The 20,923-nt window shown below is 38.1% G+C and overlaps 2 protein-coding genes and 1 non-coding gene across 3 annotated transcripts; 1 reads left to right on the top strand and 2 right to left on the bottom strand.

The window, feature by feature from the left end:
* Positions 1–53: 53 nt before the first annotated feature.
* Positions 54–6,055, top strand: LOC110040748 (uncharacterized). Its single transcript, XM_020746011.2, has one exon. The coding sequence runs from the start codon at positions 1,201–1,203 to the stop codon at positions 3,853–3,855; it is 2,655 nt and encodes an 884-aa protein (XP_020601670.1). The 5' UTR covers positions 54–1,200; the 3' UTR covers positions 3,856–6,055.
* Positions 4,930–8,485, bottom strand: LOC110040750 (ras-related protein Rab-3A-like). Its single transcript, XM_020746015.2, has 2 exons — positions 8,139–8,485; positions 4,930–6,986 (listed from the first exon to the last, which is right to left on the bottom strand). Exons 1-2 carry the CDS (start codon positions 8,456–8,458, stop codon positions 6,674–6,676), a joined length of 633 nt encoding a protein of 210 aa, XP_020601674.1. The 5' UTR covers positions 8,459–8,485; the 3' UTR covers positions 4,930–6,673.
* Trnaa-agc (transfer RNA alanine (anticodon AGC)) lies at positions 6,216–6,289 on the bottom strand. Its single transcript has one exon. It is a non-coding gene; the product is annotated as a tRNA-Ala (tRNA).
* Positions 8,486–20,923: the final 12,438 nt, after the last annotated feature.

The following is a 20,923-nucleotide window of genomic DNA, read 5'->3' as shown; positions in this document are numbered from 1 at the left end:
TCCAGGGTAGAGCAAAGGTTAAAATATTACACAGTTTATACAGCAGTGTACAATGGAATTTGCTTACACTGGGATTTGAGTTCTATTTTTATGCTTGTTTAGAAAACAAATTTATTGGTTGCCTTGTTACATAATGGGAAAAGCAACACAAATTGTCCCAAGAGCAGTTTTGAATTGAGTGTCGTAAAAACGAAACCAAACCAGTTACTTACCAATTAGACTACTCAGCCAATCTCTAGCCAAAGTGAAACCAAAACGAAAACAAAAACCAAAGTAATTGCCTGATTACTTTTGACTCTCAGTGTCCCATTCCCTCTGTGAGATGTGTCTGCGAGGAATCATGGTAGTTGTATTCACCATTTTGAACTGGGTATTTGTTTTGACGAATACAACAACCATGACTTCCTTTTCTTCTTCTTCTATGTTAATTAATAAGTCTAAGAAACATTTAGAGCTTTTTTTAAAGAATGTGTGAAAAGACTCAGATTTTCTTTTTTTTTTTGGAAAAAAAAAATTTAACTCCTTTTGTATATTAAAATTACTATTGAATTATCATCATCATCATCATTATTTGATAATCTTGGTCACAAAACTTATCAAAGAGTTGGTACAAACAAGTTATTATGACACTAGATCTAGAGTGTAAGCCCTCTGAGCACAGCTGCTGGATTGTTGGTTTCTGATATTAATATTCAAAATCGCTTGCTAACCATCGTTCAATCGCTCCACTTATAAATAAGCTTGTAGTTACCCACAGCTGTTTCCAAAGCAACCAAGGCTGTTTTTCCATAACTCATCCATGCAGTCTCGCATACTGTAGATAAAAAGCGACATTTCTATAGCTTATAGCAAATTTTCCTTCCTCTTTTCGGCTTTTCGCTCATTCTTGATTGAAAACCGTTCAGGTCCGCGAAATCAAACCATTTTACGATGCTTTATTAGAGAAAACTTTTTATCAACATTGAGCCCGCGATAAAATTGCATAATCTTTTTAAACTTGTGCGCGAAATCTACCGCGCCCAGGATGCCGCGCCAAAACCGCCGAAACAGACAGTCGTTCTGAATTCAAATATGGCGGACAACCAGGAAGTGGATTGTTCGTCTCAGATTTCAGAGCGGTTATAAACTGAGGTATTGTTAGTACTTTCTCTACAAAAGTGAAACCTTAGGCGGTTTTAAGTCGTTCATAGTCTGAGAATAATGATTGTCAGTCAAAGAGAAGGCGCGGTTCGATTCATCAAAAGGAATAATAGCTTTGTAGTTACATGCGAGGATGCCACCTCGAGCTCGGGGGTTGAGGAATTTCCTCTTCACCGTGCAGTGCGACGTGGTGACGTGAACACAGTGGAGAGCTTGCTGAAGCATGGAGCAGACCCCAATGAGAAGGATCGTAGGGAGACGACACCCATACACTACGTTAACCACTTGAATGAAGACTCCTACCAAATGGTGCACGTTTTGTTGAAATATGGTGCTGATATGCTGATTAGAAACTGTTATGGACAGCTGCCATTTGAAGAAGCTTTAGCGCTTTCTAACAAGAAAGCCTGCAAGGCTTTTGTAGACTGGGGATTTTCACTTCAAAAATGTGACCGCATGCATAATGGCACATACGAGCTACTTGGCCAAGTCCAGCTGTTTCAACCTTATGCTATAGAGACACTTCAAGTTCTTGTTGATCTGGGGGTTGATCTAACCACTGCGCTGTCCTCAAGAGGTGAAACCCTGCTACACCGGGCGGTAGAGTATGGTGTTAGCTTGGAAACTATACAATTTCTTATCAGATCCGGACTCTCAGTAAACCAGCAGAACTGCTTAGGAATGACACCTTTGCATATGATGCGTTTCACAGACTGCAACTTAGATTGCGATGAAGAAGAGAAATACAGGCATGTAAAAGTTGTAAAGTGTTTCATAGAAGAAGGATATCATGTGAACTGCCAAGACATCTTTGGATGCACAGTTGTACATTACATCGTCTCTGAAATGCGACAGAGCTCCATCCTGCAATATCTTATTAGTCATGGTGCAAATATAAACGTTAAAGATAGAAATGGCGAGGCACCTTTACATTTATCCTGCTACTGGAGAAATGTAACAAATGTCAAAGAAATGATTGATGGGGATTGCCTGACTGATATTCGAGACAATCAAGGTGCAACCATATTTCACTATACTGTTTTCTACAACAATCCAACAGTTCTTGAATATCTTTTAAATGATCTACGTGAGCCATCTCTGGTTGATGCACCAGATGACTCTGGAAGAACTCCACTTCAATTGGCCATGTGTTTTGGATATGTAGAACTAATAGAACTCTTTAACCGCTATTTCCAATCCTTTAAGAAAAGCCCAAGCAAATTTGTGGGCAACATGCCAGATTGTTTTCCTCTGAAAGATGAATTTGAAGTTTTTGAGCAAGAAGAAGTTAATAGTATGCCTTCAGAGGACTTCGTTATGAAGGATGACCAGAATAAAACACTTCACAAGGTACTTAGTTCTCCTGTCATTGGAATGCTACCAGAATTGGATGAAGTAAAGCAAGTTGAAGAAGCTGTGAACCAACTTATTGAACAGGTATCCATGAAAGTAAACAAAAACTGCCCACTTTTTTCTTTTGAGCCTAGACTCTCTGGTAGTTTAAGTGAGGGAACTAAGTGTGGGTTCCCAAATGAGTTTGATCTCCTGTGTACAATGGTGGAACTATCAAATCTTTTTTTGGATCCAGTAGTGGATTCCAGTCCTCCAATGTTTGGCCAACTGCAACTCAAACCTAGGATTTGTCTCCCCAACCATGAAGTTTCACAGTATGTGGACAAAGACAAAAGTTTGCGATCTGCAAAATTGATGGAGGATTTCACAGAGGCACTTAATAGTGCCTTTTTAGAAAAGGACATTTGGGAAGACGTGCCAGCACTTTCACCAGTAAGTTTGTGTGTAAAGAGTGCAAATGCAACCACAATGCGCATCAGGTGGCATGGACACTTCTTCAAAGATATGCTCATTTCTGTAGATCTTGTCCCAGCACTTTTTTTCCCCAATTTCTGGCCACCAAATGTCTCTAAGACAGCACTTTTAACACCAAAGATGAAAGAAAATGGAATACATGTTGTGTTTGCTCTGCACAATGACAAGTTTTTTGAAAGCCAAGAAAAGCACTTTCGCCTTTCATTTTCTCTTGCTGAAACTGAGATGTTCAAGTCCCTCCCAGAGCAAGTTTGCCGGGGTTACATTCTTGCAAAGGCAATCAGGAATCCATCTGTATGTCCACAAATTGCACCCAAAACAAAGGTGCAGACATCTACAGACACATTTTCTGAACCGCAAATGGAATGTTTGACTGAAAATGACGAAGTGATAGATTGTCCTGAAGAGGGCTTGTCTAGAAAAGAGTGGCAGTGCATCCCAGAGAGTGAAGAGGGAGAAGAGGTTGAAGCTGAGTTAATTGAACCTGTGGATAATGATATCCATGCAGATAAAATCATTACCTCTTATTTCCTAAAAAATGCACTGTTTTCATTGGTGAACAAGTCTTGTAACAGAGAACTTGGTGTGGATCTTCAGAACAACTCTCAGGATCAAGCCATTGTTTGGGCAAAACTTATTTATGACTACATTGAAGATTGCCTCGCAGAGAAAAGGCTGTCATCTTTTTTTATACCCAGCTGCAACTTACTCAACAAGGCCTATGACTGGGGACAACACGAGCTGGTGTTTAAGTCAGGAGCAGAATTTGAGCCCCTGCCCACAGCAGATGATGATGAATCCCAAGATTCTGATGAGACAGAGGAAGATGTTGAGTACTTAAGAAAGCTGTTTGTTAAAATGCTAAAAGGAATTCTCCAGTCCCACTAAAAAAAGCAGTGGGTGTTCATGCAGTAATAGTGAGGTGCACTTTTCTCAACTTTTCCCAAAACTATTTTCCAAGGTTAAAATGTCCTTCATCAAGCACTAATTAAAATTAGTTCAACAAAATAGTTTATAATCACCTTTTTCCATTTGAACAAAAATGTTTTTATTAGTACAGTAGGTTTTATGTATAGCTCTGATTATGTTAGATTATTCTTTTATGAACTTGCAAGAGGATGAACAATTATGTCTGTCCTATTTAGAATCTCAGTTAGGGGGTTTGGCACATCCCTTGTCTGGATTTCAAAGAGAAAAATTTCCTCACATATTTGGTTGGAAATAGAGTAAAAGCCTGCTTTTGGTTGTCACTCACAAAAGCATGGTGTCTTTTCAATGAGACATGCATTAGAGGACTGCCAATAGTTCCACTTGTGCTGCGATTGAAGTCATGTCAAGTATTCACACAACATGTCATTTCAAAGGTCCCTCCACTAAGCATTTCATGTGGCCTGAAAATTGTTCATGGTCATCTAAACAAGCAGTATAGTAAATGTTGACATGATCAGGGCATAAATTTTCCCATTTATCCACCAAATACTGAGCAGCAACCTGCAGCATATAATTCCCAGAACTGTTTTTTCTTTTTTTTTTTAGGGGTGGTGGTGGGGCTCTGTAGTGGGATAGTTTTTGGGCCTGGAGTAGTTTTTGGGTCTTTTGAGAAATGCACAAGAGTAAGTCAGAAGATTAGAACATACTCCCAGAATGCAAACAAAGTGTAGATGAACGCGACCTTTTAAATACACCCTCGTCCTGCCTTAGTTGTCACTTGTTGTGATCCTTGTGTGCAATTAAGTATCCTGCCCAGCAAAGTTAACTAATTTTCTAAATAGATTACAGATTAGATCAGAATGGAGGTAACAGATACAACTTAATAACAACATGGTGATGCACATGAAAATGACTGATGGTGCCTTAGGGTGGCGGTTAAGTTGGAACACCTCCAGAATAATTTAACTAATAGCAGTTAAGCATGACACGTTCTTTAGCCACAACAACCGGAAGTGATTGTTTCCTCTCATCTTCCTTTTCAAATTTTTATTTTTTTACTTTTATCCAAAGTTTCGCATAATTTGCGGAACTGAACTAAGTTATGTAGCATGGTTTTCATGACAGCGGTAAATGTTTCAAATTAAGGTAAATCTATTTACAAAATTACATAAGGTGGTTTGCCCAGCTGCAGCAATTGATCCTACAAATCTATAGGGAGTGAAGTATTTTTCTTGCTTTGGAGCTAGCAAGGCAAGCAAGCAGCAACATAATCAACCCTTCCAACCTAAACAATGCTCTGCACAATGTCCAGAGTGCGGACGCTGTGCATCCGTTTCCTTATTACTTTGCAACCATGTTTTCCCGTTACCTTGTAACCCTGTTGCTTTGTTATCTTGTTTCCATGTCATCTTGTTGCCGTGTTACTTTGTTATGTTGTTGCGATGTTACCTTGTTACTCTGTTGCCTTGCTACCCTTTTACCTCATTATTCTGTTACCTAGTTATCTCATAACCTTGTTACTCCGTTACCTTTCTACCTAGTTACCCTGTTTACCTTGTTACTCTGTTACCTTGTTACCCTGGTTACTCTGTTACCTTGTGACCTTGTTACTCATACTCACACCCTCCTTTACACAGTGAAAGATGAAGGTTACCTGGTGATAAACGAGGCTATTCTATGGGTCGCCATCACCACCTAAAACATAAGACTCTGGGATAGGTCAGAGAAGAAACGAAGTTGGTTAAGTTGTTGATTATGAGATAGCACAGACACTTCACAATTGATTCAGCTAATTTTGTATAAACAGTTAAGCAATCTTGTTGGAAATACTGAATTGAAGAAATGATTGATCCTCGCAGTTGCTGGACAATTTAAGCAATTGTCCTGTATATTCACCTGAAAAATTCAGGTGACTTCAACAGGATTCTAACCCATGACCTCTGTGATGCCAGTGTAGTGCTTTTACGAACTGGGCTATGAAGCTACATAGTTGTACATAGTTGTACATAGTTTTATAGATTTTTAGTAACTTTAATCCCTGCAAATCTTAATTCTAGTATATTTATTATCCTGTAAGAGGGCCAGTAGTCTATTACTATGTACATACTATTTTGTGTTTCTCTCGTTAAATAAAAACTTAACTTACTAGTCAAGAGCAGGTCAGTTTGTTGGACCCATGTTTTCCCATGAAAGGAATGATGAATGAAAGAAATGTTTTTGTGAAGTGCAGTTGAGAAATGAATTGCAGAAATGATTGATCCCCACACTTGCTGGACAATTTAAGCAATTGTTCTGTGTATTTACCTGAAAAATTAAAGTGACTTCAATGGGATTCAAACCCATGACCTCTGCGATGCTAGTGCAGTGCTCTTACCAACTGAGCTATGAAACCACGCAGTTGAGAGCAGATCAGTTTGTTGGACTAATATGTTCCCGTGAAACAAAGGAATGATGAATGAAAGAAATGTTTTTATGAAGTGCAGTTGAGAAATGAATTGAAGAAATGATTGACCCTTGTACTTGCTGGACAATTTAAGCAATTGTCCCTGGGAGCCCTCGGATTATCTTTCTAATATTGAAACCATGTTTGGATAGAATATACAGAGATCCTGCTGAGGAGTCAATACAGAGCCCTGTACTGAGCATTACACCGAGACTATTAACACAATTATTTATGTTAGATAATTACTAGTACATTATATTCCTTGACTGTTAACTCTTAAATTTCCTTAACCAAATACAAAAATAATTATGTACAATCTTCATAATTATTCAGTCACAGCAATTTACATGAACATGCCTCTACAGCCCTGTCTTCTTGACCACTTGCTGGAAGCAGTAGCGTATTTAACTCTTTCATCTGCTGCCCTCTTTCTATTTCCTCAAGAAGACTATCCACTAGCTCATCAAAGCATTCATTTATATTGATGTTTTTCTCTGTACTAGTTTCATAGAAAGGCATCTGAAGGTGTTCTGCAAGATTTTTCCCTTCCTCTGGTTGTACTTCTCTTAAATGTGACAAGTGACATCTGTTACCTATAAGGATTCCTTTAGCATGTGTTTCACAGAATTTCCTCATTTCTTCATGCCTGCAAACGTGAAGTGCAATAAAGGATTCTTGTCAATGGGTGGTTTTACTATGCCCACCCCAAGAAAGGTCTTCAGAAATTCCTAAAGGATGTGCAAGGTTATCTCTTCACTCCATGAATGAACATTTTTGTGGTCCATGAAGTGTGAAAAACCATTATGAGAACTGTGATTTGAAGTATACCTGTACTACGTAAAACATGCATTTCCAAGAATCAGGACAACAAGCTTAATTTGTGATAAGATTTTTGAGTTTTTGAGTTGAAACTCCCCACCCTTCTGATTGGGGAGGTGGGGTAAGTCATGAAAATTAATTTTGTATTATATATTTTCAGCTGCTGCCTGACCTTTGAAGCAATATTTTTTGCATGACCCCCAATGATTCCCACCAGACCCCCCATCTTACTTTGTCCCACAAGCTCCACCAGGCCTGAAGCTCCACAGTGGGGATTTGTACAAATACGATAGCCCCACAGTGGGGCATTTGCAACATTTTTTCAAAATAAATATGACAAACGTTCAGAGCTTGGAACTGATGGAGCCATTGGTGTTTGATTATTACTCATTAAAAACTAATCATGCATAAAGGTGGATGCTCAATCATGAATTGATTTCCCAGTGCGTCTCTGCATTCACGGTTAAAAGAAACCCTGTCTAGTGTCTTAATTGAATCAATCTCTTTCACCAAACCACTCAGACGTCTTTGACACCTTTGACATGCAGAAAACTCAATCATAAATTTATTTTAATGGTCTCTGGAGACCATTAAAACATGACAAATGCTTATCAAAACTATTATGAAAAGAGTGCACTGTATTCTATTATCATCGAAAGTAAATAAGGAGGAGGTTTTTAGAGTTAAACCACTGAAATAGCCACATCCGGCTTTATAACTGTTAACACAAGTGTCATTGACAATGAATGGATGGATGACTAACCCAGGTAAAGACGGGAAATTTTAGCATTAAACTTTCTCCGCGGAACATTTCAGAGTTTCACGGAAACACGAGCGGTTAAACGCCACTGATCATCAGTTCGAAACTAAAACTAGCAGGATTCGAAACTTCTTCACCCGTGACTCGCTTGTGACAGACTTGCACTTAAGCTTAAACAAATTTGTGAGCTCGTTTCATCTTTCATTACGTTCAGCTTACCAGTATCCAATATTCTGAAAAGACTGTCTATTTGTGACATCATACACCAGGATGACACCCAAGGCTCCCCGATAATAACCAGCTACTGCGGTACGAAATCGCTCCTGTCCGGCAATATCCCATATTTGAAGTTTGATTCTTCTCTCGTTTCTCTGTAGAGTTTTCACGCGAAAATCCACGCTAATGGTGGAACTTGGTGTGCGATATTCACGACCAGTGTACTTGCATAGCAGAGACGTTTTTCCAACTCTGTAATCGCCAATGATGATGATTTTGAAGCAGTAATCAACCCAGCTGGTACTTTTCGATACCGCAGCCATTCGCAAACTGTCGCGTAACCATCGTGGTTGGCGGGGTCCTGGGGTCTAAGTGCTGGCATGGAATAGGAATTTGTAAAACGGGAACTGTGGAAAAACGAAATGTTTTCATAATGATATCTTACAAAAGCCCAATCATTGGTGAACGGGGGAAGGGGGGGGGGGTGAGGGGGGGGCGGGTAACGCATTGAGAATTTTTTTTTTTTTACCTGTGCTCCTGGAAATGGAGTAGACAGGTCAGATATTTAAAATTCGAAGAATCTGCAGTCCGTAATTATTTCACTGAAATAATAAATGATTTTTGCCTCGAAATACCTACAATCCCCGACAAAAGTCTTGGCACGCTCGCCCATTTTTGCAGTATCTGTAAGAGAAATCTATCAATTCGGCCCCCTCCCTCCAATTCAATGTTGTTTATCGTGATGAATTCTTCATTGCTCGTTTCCAACATTGTCGGGGGGGGGGGGGGGGAGGAAGGGGGTTCCCTATTCCAGTGATGTCATTACTTATTGTTTCCAAAATAGCTTGTCAACACATTTTCATGCTATCTGATCCAGCCGTGCCAAGGACTTTTGTCGTGGATTGTAGAACTTTCGGCATCAGTTATTGAAAAAGGTCTCCCTTTTTGTTTCTGCCGCCAAAAAACACTGTCGTCAGCGAAATTTGCTTTTGAAAAGAAAGAAATCGACTTTCGTCCACACTACGCTGGAGGAATTTGAAAACGCATCAAATGTTTTCCATGCACACTACGCCGGAGGAATTTAAAATCAAAACACAGTAATCACCGGTAATTTTGGGTTTGTGCTTGAAGAAAACTCGGTCAAAGAGATCACATGATTATCGTGTCGCCATCGATTTTGAAAATCTCCATTTTTGAAATGTTTGTGTCCACACGAAAACGAAAACCTGGCGTTTTCAAATAACTCCGGTTTGAAGAGTGTTCTCGAAAAGCTCGGGTTTTGTGACGGATTAGTGTGGACGGTAGGCGTAACCGGAGAAATGAACTCCGTTTTCAAATTCCTTCGCCTTTTTGAAGTCACACAGAGGCCAGGATTTGAATTGCAAATCAATATCACATTAGTATTCATTCTTCTACAAGTCACCTTTACACGAAGAAAAAGCATGGCGAAGTTGCTAAACAGACAGTAAACATCGTTCTCTGGTTCGTCTGAGGCAAAGAAAGCTGGCAAGTCAACGTTGTCAGAATCAACGCATGAAACATCTTCCATATGTCACGTTCATGGCAATGCTTACAAGGATTAAACAGCAGGGCGTGGAGTCAATGTTGCTTTACAAGAACACGAATGATGGCGGCAATCATATGCATATTTAACTTTGAAGAAGTGGAAGTTTGTTTCGTTACGAGTCTTCTCAAGTTGAAACGTAAGCTTTTTGATGGTGGCATCTATGAAAGATTAGTAGAAAGTACTTACTTAATCCTTTGGTTCAATTTTTCATTTATTTGAAAGGGCTCCTGTCCGACTTCAATTCTATTTAAATCAGTCGGGCAGATTGTTAACCATGTTTCGTTGAAGTCCCTGTAGACATTAAACTACATTTTCTTATAGAATTTTCCAATGAATTTACGTCGCATTATAGTTTGACTACAAGAGTAGTGTATGTTATGGGTGAAGAAGAAGTATAACAGTTCCATTATCCTTTTTTCTCGTTTATTTTCTTTCTGACGAATGCGTTTGACTGGTTTGGTTGGAACTGAAGAATTTAGCTGAAGGGAATTCGACAGTCAAAGTAAATTATGTGAAGATGGAGCACGAATGTCTCGCACAAGTTCCCTGTTTGTCTGTTCTCTGTCAATACTTGAAGAGATTCAGCACAAACTGTCAGCTGCAGGTATCTATGCATGATGTTTTGTTCTTTAGTTGTATTAACAACAAAATATAGAAGTGGTCACTGACGAATTCTACAATCAGTAAAGCAATCAATCAACTTTTACTGCACTCTATTTACAGAATTAATTTGTATCAGTTTTATAAAATGAATATGAGAATAGACATATACGATGCATATGGCTATGGAAAGAATAAAAAAAAAATGTGGTGCCGTGGTAACCAGGGTAGCCATTGGTTTTTGAGCTGGTTACCACTAGACGGAGAACAAAAATACATTACGCAGGAATACATTACTGAAAATCAATAGATTATCAAGGTGTGAAAATACATTACTGAAAATACATGACAGAAATACAAGTCTCCTTTATTTACTATATTTTAAGGAGCTCAGTCACGGTATTTTGAGTTATTTTGGCCACATACAAAATTACCTTTAAATGGTAGGAAACCTGAAAATAAGAGTTTAATAAGATAGAAAAAGACCAAAGAGATAATGATAAACCATAAAGGAACAAGGATGGCTAAGGATGGAGAAGATTAACACGGATTACAAACAAAGAATTTGAAAAATTGAGGCTAAACTTTTCAATATGTGCAAACCGTGACGTAGCTCCTTTACGCACTTGAGAGGTGCTGCTTATACTCCTCCTTCTACATATCCACCCCATATCCACCCTTTCATTTGAGGTGATTGCAAGAGTTAATTGCCAGAGCAGCTTTAAAAATGACATATATTTGCTAACATGTTAACATCCCCCGTAGTTTTAACACTTTATGAAATGTTGAAATGCTCAGGTTCGTGTAAATAATGCAGTTCTTCTTCACTTTAAAACAGGTCCAGTCCTGTCAGTTGCAGTTGGAGTGAGAGGAACATTCAGTTGCAACTTTCAAAAATCCTTGCTGCTGATGTTCAATCACAATATGGACAGGTACTAAACTTTTGAATGTTGCTATCAACTAGTTTTAGCGTTGTCGCGAAATGACGTGAACTATTAAAACACTTATGAGTATTCTAAAACTGAGAGCATACATTCATAGATGGAATATGTCACTTGATTATGCCTTCTATTTTTTTTTCCAGATGCAGTGGGAACGGAACGTTTGGACCAAACTGTTGCAAAAACAGTAGCAGTTCAAGATCCCTTCAGAGAACTTCATTATGGATGAACTCTACCTGGTTTTCAGAGTAACATATCACATGTGGAACCGATCATTTTAGCCGTCATGTACTTGGCTGAGGCAAGAACTTTTACTATAACTTGCTAGATGTCGTTTTTTTTTTACATGGCTCGCTCCATGAGCGAGCAAGATGAACCAAATCCTGCGCTGTGATTGGCCACCCAGGCGGGCAAGATGGTGCTATCTTGCCCTTTCGGGACTACCCACTGTGTCCTACAAGAACATTTTTCCCGAAAGCCATATAACAGAGTCTTTACTGACCAAGCTTGTCGGGGTGGCCGTATTAAAGGGGTTCTTCAAATAAAATAATAACAGACTGAGCTTTCGTTAATTCGGGTCAGAATTAAGTGGCCGTATTAACGGGGTGGCCCAATTATACAGCTGGAAAGAGAGATCGTGATTGACATGGACAGACAGACAACAGGAAAATGTTGTTTTTCAAATCACAAGTTAGAGTTTGTGTGTTATCAATGTTATTCACCCGTCTTTTCGGGCAAACTATCAGATAGAAATATGCCTTGTCTGTCTAACTACAGTAAAAATGGGCACCGCTTCGACCTGTTTCTTCATTACAAGTTCCTTCAACACCTAGACGTTTTTGATGGCTAGAGACGTTTACAAATTTTCTAATTGGAAAAGAGGGAACCATTCTTTTCCATCGTGTCAACTCCCTCAAGATGTCCAAAGCTCGTTAAACTTTCTACGGGGAGCTTATATATTTTAAAAGTTGTGTATTTATAGACAAGTCCCAACCACAGGGTTATGTATAGTCCGGGTGTATAGTCCCCAACCTTTATTTACACCCAAAGAAACCTTACGTTATTATTTGAAAGCAATAGGGGGGTCAATGAGCGTAGAAAAATCGGGGAAATCTGACCTTTAGAGTTATTTTCCTCCGTTAAAGAAGCACAAAAGGTTTTAAAAACGCAATGTGGTGCAACTCTCTATTTACGACGGTGTTCAATGGAAATCACGAGCAATCCCCCCCCGGGGGTGACTTCCATATAAAATGGATGGTGGTGCTCGTCACAAATGTTGAAAAGAACCCCTAAGAGGTACCGAGATCCTGTTTTGTGGGCGTGGCTTGAAATTGTTTTCACCCCGCCTAAGAGGTACCAATTCTAAAACAATCCTGTCATATCTTTTTTTCAGCTCAATACCCTAAAAGATACCGCAAAAGTTCCTACTGTGGACCTTTAGGATTAATACCCTAAGATTTGATTGAAAGCCGTCGATAAACACAGATTCTGGAATTACCACCGTTGGGTACCATTTTATTTCTCTGCTTAAAACTGCTTTCCTTTGCTGTTTAGATTCAAAGTTTGAGATTTACCAAGAAATTGATTTATGACGTTAATTCCCGATTGCTATATAAATTCAATCAAACTGTTGAAAACCGGACATTGAATAATGAAAGTAATTGAGAGCTAATTGAGCCTGTAGCGCGAAAAGAAGGAATTTGGATTGTAAAAGACAAAATTATTTGTGAATCGAAGGAAATTTCGAAAATAAAAGTGCAGAAAATAAACAAGCCAAGGAATGATTATTATTCATAAAAAGCACGGACTTAGCAAGGAAGGAAAATAGTGTTTTGGCATAATATTATCATATTTTATGAGCATGTTTTACGCCGAGGTCAAGCCGCGAAATTCAAACTCAAGTAAAAAGTCGCATTTGAATTATGTCTTCTATAGATGTTGTTTAATTCACATTTAACTGAAGCTTATTAGAAACAAGAAACTAGAAAATCAAAATTACAAGGTTTTGTGCCCTGCACACTAAATATAAAAATTTCCAGACGAATGCACCGGGGAATGCATGTAAACAAAATGCAAATCAGTAAAGGTTCATGTCACAGTACCCTTTTGTGGTTTATTTCTAGACGAACATGGGTCACATTCATTTCGGAATAATTTTGAATTCTTATTTTCCTGAAAGCAAATTCAAGTACGCCATGCGCCGAATAATATACAACCTGGTCCAGGTATTTTTCAGTTCCGTAACGGATCCAGTACCATTTGGTAACTATATAAGAAAGAAAAGTTTACAGCGAATAATCGACTGCGATAATTCAAGTGTTAATGTAACTGACCCCCGATCATTCGACCACCATATTTCAAGTTTTATTTGATATGAAGTCGACTGGCAGTTTTGAAGCCATAAGGATACGAGTTAAAATATTATATTGCAGCTACTTATTTACGTTTCTTTTATTTTCACGTAGGTTTCCGGATGCTTTTGACGCTCATGGCAAAACCAAAGCAAGAAATCAGCCCAGTGGAATTCAACATAAACACAAGTTTACGCAGAGGTAGAAAGCAAACTAAGTCGAGAGAATCTTAGCGAAAAATTTGCACCAAGATAGGCCTAGGACTTATAAAGCGGAGTCGTTTTTGCCATTTCGAGCTGTTTGTATAATCAAAACTTAGGATATTCATGTAGAATTGTTTTTGGTCTTGGTTTTTCTTAAGTAACATCGGTTTGAACGGTTTCAATTTTCCCGCCAAAAGACTTAGAAAAAATACAGGCGCTCAAAATGCGCATGCGCCGTTTTTAAAATGTTTTTTTTCTATAGCTGCTGTAAGTGCAATGAGTTGTTTAAAAATTTTTAATTTTCCAGCCAAAAAACTTAGAAAAAATACGGGCGCCTAAAATACGCATGCGCCAATTTTTTTTAAAAAATAAAAGTTAATATTTGAAGTCTTGTATACTTTGTAGTTAATTCTATCCTTAGTAAAATTGAATTCTCTTGTTGTCATCTGCTTTGCTTATTTATATTTGTTAATAACATAAGTCAAAATACCACCAATACAGTTTCCTTTGTCATCTTTATTAGTAATCTTTAATATTGTATATTTCAACAATAATAAACAGACAAGTGCTTTGTGTCTTTTTATTAACTTTATTCATTTCTAATATTCTTTAATTAGGTAATTGAAATTCCATTAATCAATTAAAAAGGTGACAAGAAAAAATGTTCCCTCTATATACTAAGACTTTTGGCGGGAAAATTTGAAAAAATTTGCACAGCGTTTCCCTTGACAACAATTTTAGCAAAAAATTCAAAATGGCTTCCCTTAAAATTTCCCGCCAAAGAGTTTTTAAACATAACCTCGTACAAAAAATTTGACTGAACGTCATGGTTTAAAGCTTTGTTCTAGAAAAAATCTCTGGCCAATTTCAGCGAGCGCATTTTGTCTTGCCTGTACGAGGTTATGTCAAGTAAACCAGTTCGCGAATTCCTCGAGCATTTTTCGCAAGGCACAAACATGGCAGAAAATACAGAGTTTGTACGAGAATATGATGTCAAATATTTTCGGTCAAATTCCATTTCTGAAATATCTACAGTCTGTAAACTCAAGAAAACTGACAAAAAATTTCACTGATCGAGTTTGAACGATGTAGCTTTGCTGTAAAGTGTTCAGTTCTGTTGTCAGTCTTTCATTCATTTGTCTTTATAAAACCCGAATTAAAATTCACAAGAAATCTTACAGGCAAATGGCAACTGAAACACTACTGCACACTTTCCAACAAATCTACAGGCCTCAAACTTAACCAGTAAAATCTTATGCCAGTTATCTTAATACGAACTGTTTAAATTTCAGAAATGAAATTTTACAGAAATTATTCGACATCGTATTCCACACACAAAAACTGTATTTCGTGCCACGTTTGGACCTGGTTCAAAATGTCAGAGAAAATTACGCGAACTGGACTAACTCTTAGACAACATGGCAAGCTACAACCTCAACGAAAAAGAATAAAGATCATCTTAAGCTAAGCCAATTTATGTAATATTCGGTACTTTTTCAATTCAAACTCGCCAAAGAGAGTCGACTCGGATTTGGTATTAATCTTCGACTGTGCAAAGCTTGCCATGGTATCCAAGAGTAGCTTAAAAGCTACACGTTAGAAGCGAAAGAAGCGAAACATTTTTCGTGTTCACATCAAAATGTTTTTACTGCATGCAAATTTTCTTGAATTGGTCCGTACAAAGGTCTTCAAATACTAGAAATAATTTCAGTGAAAGCCGCCAAGTCAAATTCCTAATATTTCAAGAGTCCGTAAATGCCAATATGAAATGCTTGCTTTTGATTTAAAAAAACGTCTCGCTCCTCTCTCTTCCGCTGTGTAGCAAGATAGCAATTAACAGTACGCAAAAATACAATGCCTGGTTCTCGAGTCGGTTCACCCCGCGAAATTCACTTTAAATTACGAGTCGAGCTGTACATGCAACTGATTTGGAAAATTCAAAACGTCATCAAAAGTTTTTCACAGACAAAAACTGAAATAATTTCTGTGCAATTGAATTTTGCAAATCGACAATTCAAAAATCAAGTGTAAGAAACATGTTTTTCGGATACTTCGTAGTCAGTTACTGCATTCGTTTTAAATCTTCCAAACAATTGAAACGAAAAAACTCTAAAAACTATCAAGCTATCAAACACCTCTTGAATAACTTTCACGTGAAACAAATAAATTTAAAAGTGAATTATACAACTTATACAACTTGTGAAAATCACATGAAAGCGTTTTGAAATACAAAACTGAGCCAAAAGTTTTAAAATTTTCACACCTACAACTGGTCTTAAAGACACCGAAACTTTTCCGTGCTGTTTTAGGATTTGAAAATAAAACTAGTTCAGTTATCTTAAACAGAAGGCGCACTGTAAAATGTGGTTTCATCAGTCACACAAACTAAAATTTATAACGAAGCAGTTTTGAGGTACTCTTTTCACAAATTGATATCTCTCAAGTAACTTGTTGCTTTAAATTTCTTGGGTATCTTCGAAAGTTCGCAAAATATCTTGGTTTATTTGCCAAAAATAGAACTATGAATTTCGATTGAAAATTATCATCGACAATAGCTTGAAAGTTTGACACCAAATCCAAATCAAATTCAAATAAATTGCGATTTATTTCACCAACGAAATTTTAGCATGCCGAATAAAAGGTGAGACTAATTTACGCGTCGTTTAGAAAGTTCTAAAAAATTGTCCAAACATACAGAAAGGAAAAATCTGAAACAAAACAAGAATTTTGTATGACGAATGAAATGTAAATCATTTGCGTTAACAGAGTTAAGTGAAACAAATCACAAACTGACAAATTGCAAATCAGATGATGTCGAAAGAAAGATGAGCCCTACTGTGTTTATAGTTCGCCACCTTCTTGTTGAACATTAATCCAAAACTTCAATTCGAAAATCATGTTTCGTGAAGTCCAGCCATTTAATTTTTTCTACACAGTGCTTACAACGAAATGCTGATATATTGCACTTACAATTTGACGCATTAACTCGAAAACGATTGAACCAGGCATTGGTTTTGAGTACTAAGCTTAAAATACCAAGAGAACAGAACACGGATTTCTGGAAATTTGATATTTATGTTACCTCAAAAACAGACAACAACTTGAAAGAAAAACTCCGAATATGAAGCATCGCCGAATCCCGCCCCAATTTTGGCCTTTTCCAAGACAATTAGAGTATAAATATTCGTTCGACGGAAAATGTTTTGCGTAAATTTTGCTAGACTCTATAAATGAAAATTTGCTGTTTGTGATACTTCAAAGCAGATTAATACTGGTAAGAAAAACTTCAAATATGTATCATCACCCAACCCCGAAACAGTTTTGACCTCTTACTAGACAGTTCGAGTATACATTTTCGCGAGAAGTTTCTTGAGTAAATTTTGCTAGACTCGTTATGTAAACCAATGTTCTGTTCTCAGCTACCAAAATTAATTCTAGTAATGCAACTTTAAATTGGCACTAGAGAAACTCTGGAAAGCAAAAATGCTAATATTTTGATTTATTTCGGGTGGAGGGAACAACACTAGAAAATTCAATACTCTCTTTGCGAGCATCTAGTTAATTTTTCAATTCATTTGATTTGCAGTGCCACTTTAAAAACAGCATTGAACTTTGGGTCAAATCAAAACACTACCGGATTTCTGAATCTTTCCTGATTTCGAATCTTTCAGAACACCCCCTTATCTCGACCACTAGAAAATAGAAATAAATATACGTTACGCGAGCCTCCGAGAAAAAACAATCAAAACTCAACAACAAGAATAGTGAAATGTTCCTGTTTGTAAAATTGAGAGTGAATTTGAACGACCCAAAGTTATTATATCGGCTTAATGAATACATATACACTTCGCTTATCTTTGCCACCCTCTTCCAATCCTTGATGAACCATTGATTTAGAGTGTGGAGTCCCTTCTTGTCCTTTGCTTCGATCACCTTCACTCTGTTAATTTAAACAGAGAAGCACAAAGTTAGCTACAGGTTAGAAATTTGTAGCATATAAACTTCCACACTTGCGGTCCGTCGATAAGGGAAAATAACTTTGAAATGTAGATAACAGCTGGCAAAGAAAATTCATTTCAAGGTTCTTGTTTAGCGCTTGACATTGCTCTGTCAGTTCTGGAAATTTATGTCCTAGTCACAAGTATAAAACTGTTCAGAGAATTCGCTACTGAACCCAAGCTGTGGATGTTTTGAAAAGAATTCGAGTTTACGTTTAAGGAAGAAAGGAAAATAACATCCAAAATCTGTTTTTCTACGGATGCACATTTAAACTTAATTAATCTCTCTTTCTTTTGATATTTTTTTTAGGGCAAAGGAAAGTTATCGAGCTTTAGTGAACTCCCAAGGCGCAACCAACCGAAGCCACGTGGAAGCTGTAACGGCATTTGTTTCAAAACCCGTTTCTCCAAGGTTAGAAACTGTTAAATTTAGAGCAAAATGTTAAGAAGTTGCCGATGCTTACCTTTGCTTCAAATTTGATGAAGTTTGATGAAGTATATCTGCGGTTTCTTCGGTCCCTCACCACAAAATTTGTCATCACAAACTCCAGCACTAAGTGTACGTCTCCACGCGGCCAAGAACTGTTTGAAATGAAACAAACTACAATTTGCATTGTCATGAATATGGATTAAAGATTGGAGCCACTCCCGCACAAATACGTCACAGCTTTTGGTGCAAACTGTATTCTCACGCTTTTTCAAGGTGTTTTTGTTGAATTTGTCACGAGAAAACAATTTTCGGAACATAATATTATTGGCGAGTCATTTGCACTGTGTTGACACGTTTAGAAGCGGATTGTTTTTGTATGATATCTTCATTTTCAGCATAGCTTGGAAAACTGAGAGCTTTGTTTAACTACTGACCACAAGGCCGTCTTTATGTCGTTTTTAGCTGGGTATCTAATGGAGCGGTTTTCAATTGAGTGTCGTAAAACCAAGACCAAACCAATTTCTTACCAATTAGACACTCAATTGAAGACCACCCGCTCTATGACTGAGCTTACGTAATAAAAAAGTTAAAAGTAATTTCGTGATTTCGACTACAGTTGCAATTAAAAAGCACGAGTAAACGAGGCAATTGCAATTCGTCCCTTTTGCCATACGTTCCGCCCTTTCGTTCTGTTATTTGCAGCCCCCTGCGTTTCCCGAGAGATTCTTGGCCGGTTCCCTCCGAAATTCTCTTTCTATTCGCTTTAGGTTCCCCTTCAACTTGTTACACCGTTGCACCGCTCGTTTCCAGTGCCTTATACCTCAAGGATTTTCCCGCGCGTTTACCGGACCGGTGTTTCTAGTGCTTTCAACTGTGCTTCTCAACTAATTAATAATTCATCAAGTTAAAACAAAGAAAATAACAACCGTGAAGGAGGTTTGGATACCCGGTCTTATAAATTAGCATAGATTTGGACGATTTTAATTCTCCGTTTACTCCTTAGTTTTTGTTTCGATTGAGATATATCAAACACTAGAGACAGTGTTTCATCGGATATTTAAACACTTCGAATTTTGTCCAAAATAGTCCACGGCGCGTTGTATTTATTTTCAGCTCTCTTCTCGGTGTTTGGATATCCCCATGAAACACTGTCTCTCGTGTTTGATATAAAACTTCCCATGCGTTCCACCATTCGACGCCTTGCATGGGTTACTCGTGTCGCGTCACTCTACACAACAGTATACATTTCCCTAGGGATTCCCGGTAGGTTCCTTCCCACATGCCCCATGATACCCTGTGTATTTGCTTTTGCTATACCGTGTATTCGCCATGTTTAACCTCTTGCATTTCAAAGTCCGTTAGCAAAACGTAGTCTATTTAACAAATAAATTCCATGTTCCCATACGTATGTTCAGTTATAGATCACAGATGACGTCAGAATGTGGTAAGGATGAAAGCGTAGCACACGAGGCGAAAGACGAGTGTGTCACTGATGTTCTTATCAGCACATTTTGACGTCTTCTGTGATCTGTTACTGAACAGACGCACGGGAACATGGAATCTACTTGTGTTATACCGTCGCTTGCATCGCTTGGTGTCGGGGTTGCAACCCCCCCCCCCCCCCTGAGATGACACCTTCTTCTTTGTGTTCGCTTTTAATATCTGTTCACCTCACCAGTCAGTTACGCCATTATTTAGTGGTGCACTCACTCCTAAGAAAAATCCTGGTTCCGCCCCTGCAGGAACCAGGCCACTAAGAAGAAAACTGATCATGACCAAGGAAAAAGCTAATTGAAAGAAATGATGGTAACCTTTTTTCCAGCAATGCATCATGACAACCGTGACTATATCCACCAGCCTTTTATAACGTTTGACAGGAACGTGTTTGACGTAATATATCAAACATGAGAGAGAGTGTTTCATGGGGATATCCAAACACCGAGAAGAGAATTGAAAATACGACGCGCAGCGGATTATTTTTGACGAAATTCCCGGTGTTTGGATAGCCCATGAAACACAGTCTCGAGTGTTTCATTTATCTTCTCAATCAAAACAAAAACTAAGGTGTAAACGGAGAAGTAAAATCGTCAATATCTATGCTATAATTAAGACCGGGTATCCAAACCTCCTTCACGGTTGTGATTTTGTTCGTTTTAACGTGATGAATTATTAATGAGTTTCAAAAATAAATATACGAACTCTGGGTTTTGCCTCTATGTCAACCTCCAAAAGTGGTTTTAGGAATATCGTTTATTCAACTGAAGGTCACAAGAAACTTTTCAACACAGAAAAAATGTCCTTAAACCTAAAATTTAGAATAAAAAAACGTCTTTGCACATCCCCCGCACTATAATAACCCCCTCACTTTGCACATCCCCCTCACTATAATAACCCCCTCCCTTTGCACATCCCCCTCACTATAATAACCCCCTCCCTTTGCACATCCCCCTCACTATAATAACCCCCTCCCTTTGCACATCCCCCTCACTATAATAACCCCCTCACTTTGCACATCCCCCTCACTATAATAACCCCCTCCCTTTGCACATCCCCCTTACTATTATAACCCCCTCCCTTTGCACATCCCCCTCACTATAGTATCCTTCCTGTGTCGACAGTATGCAAATCAAGAACAGCAGTAAAACAAATCTTTATTTTCCTCTGGATTATTTGAAAGAGTTACTCTTCTGTTAATGAT

The sequence above is a fragment of the Orbicella faveolata genome, unplaced genomic scaffold (genome assembly GCF_042242905.1).
Source record: "Orbicella faveolata isolate gen_17 unplaced genomic scaffold, um_ofav_v1 contig_47, whole genome shotgun sequence".
Taxonomy (NCBI): Eukaryota; Metazoa; Cnidaria; class Anthozoa; order Scleractinia; family Merulinidae; genus Orbicella; species Orbicella faveolata.
This window is presented reverse-complemented; position numbering and strand designations above follow the sequence as displayed.

Excerpts from the sequence above, each read along its gene's own strand:
- LOC110040748 (XM_020746011.2), top strand. The coding sequence starts at position 1,201 with ATGATTGTCAGTCAAAGAGAAGGCGCGGTTCGATTCATCAAAAGGAAT.
- LOC110040750 (XM_020746015.2), bottom strand. The coding sequence starts at position 8,458 with ATGGCTGCGGTATCGAAAAGTACCAGCTGGGTTGATTACTGCTTCAAA. Across the intron at positions 6,987-8,138 it reads TTTCAGAATATTGGATACTG|GCATGAAGAAATGAGGAAAT; the intron begins GTAAGCTGAACG and ends TCACGTTTGCAG.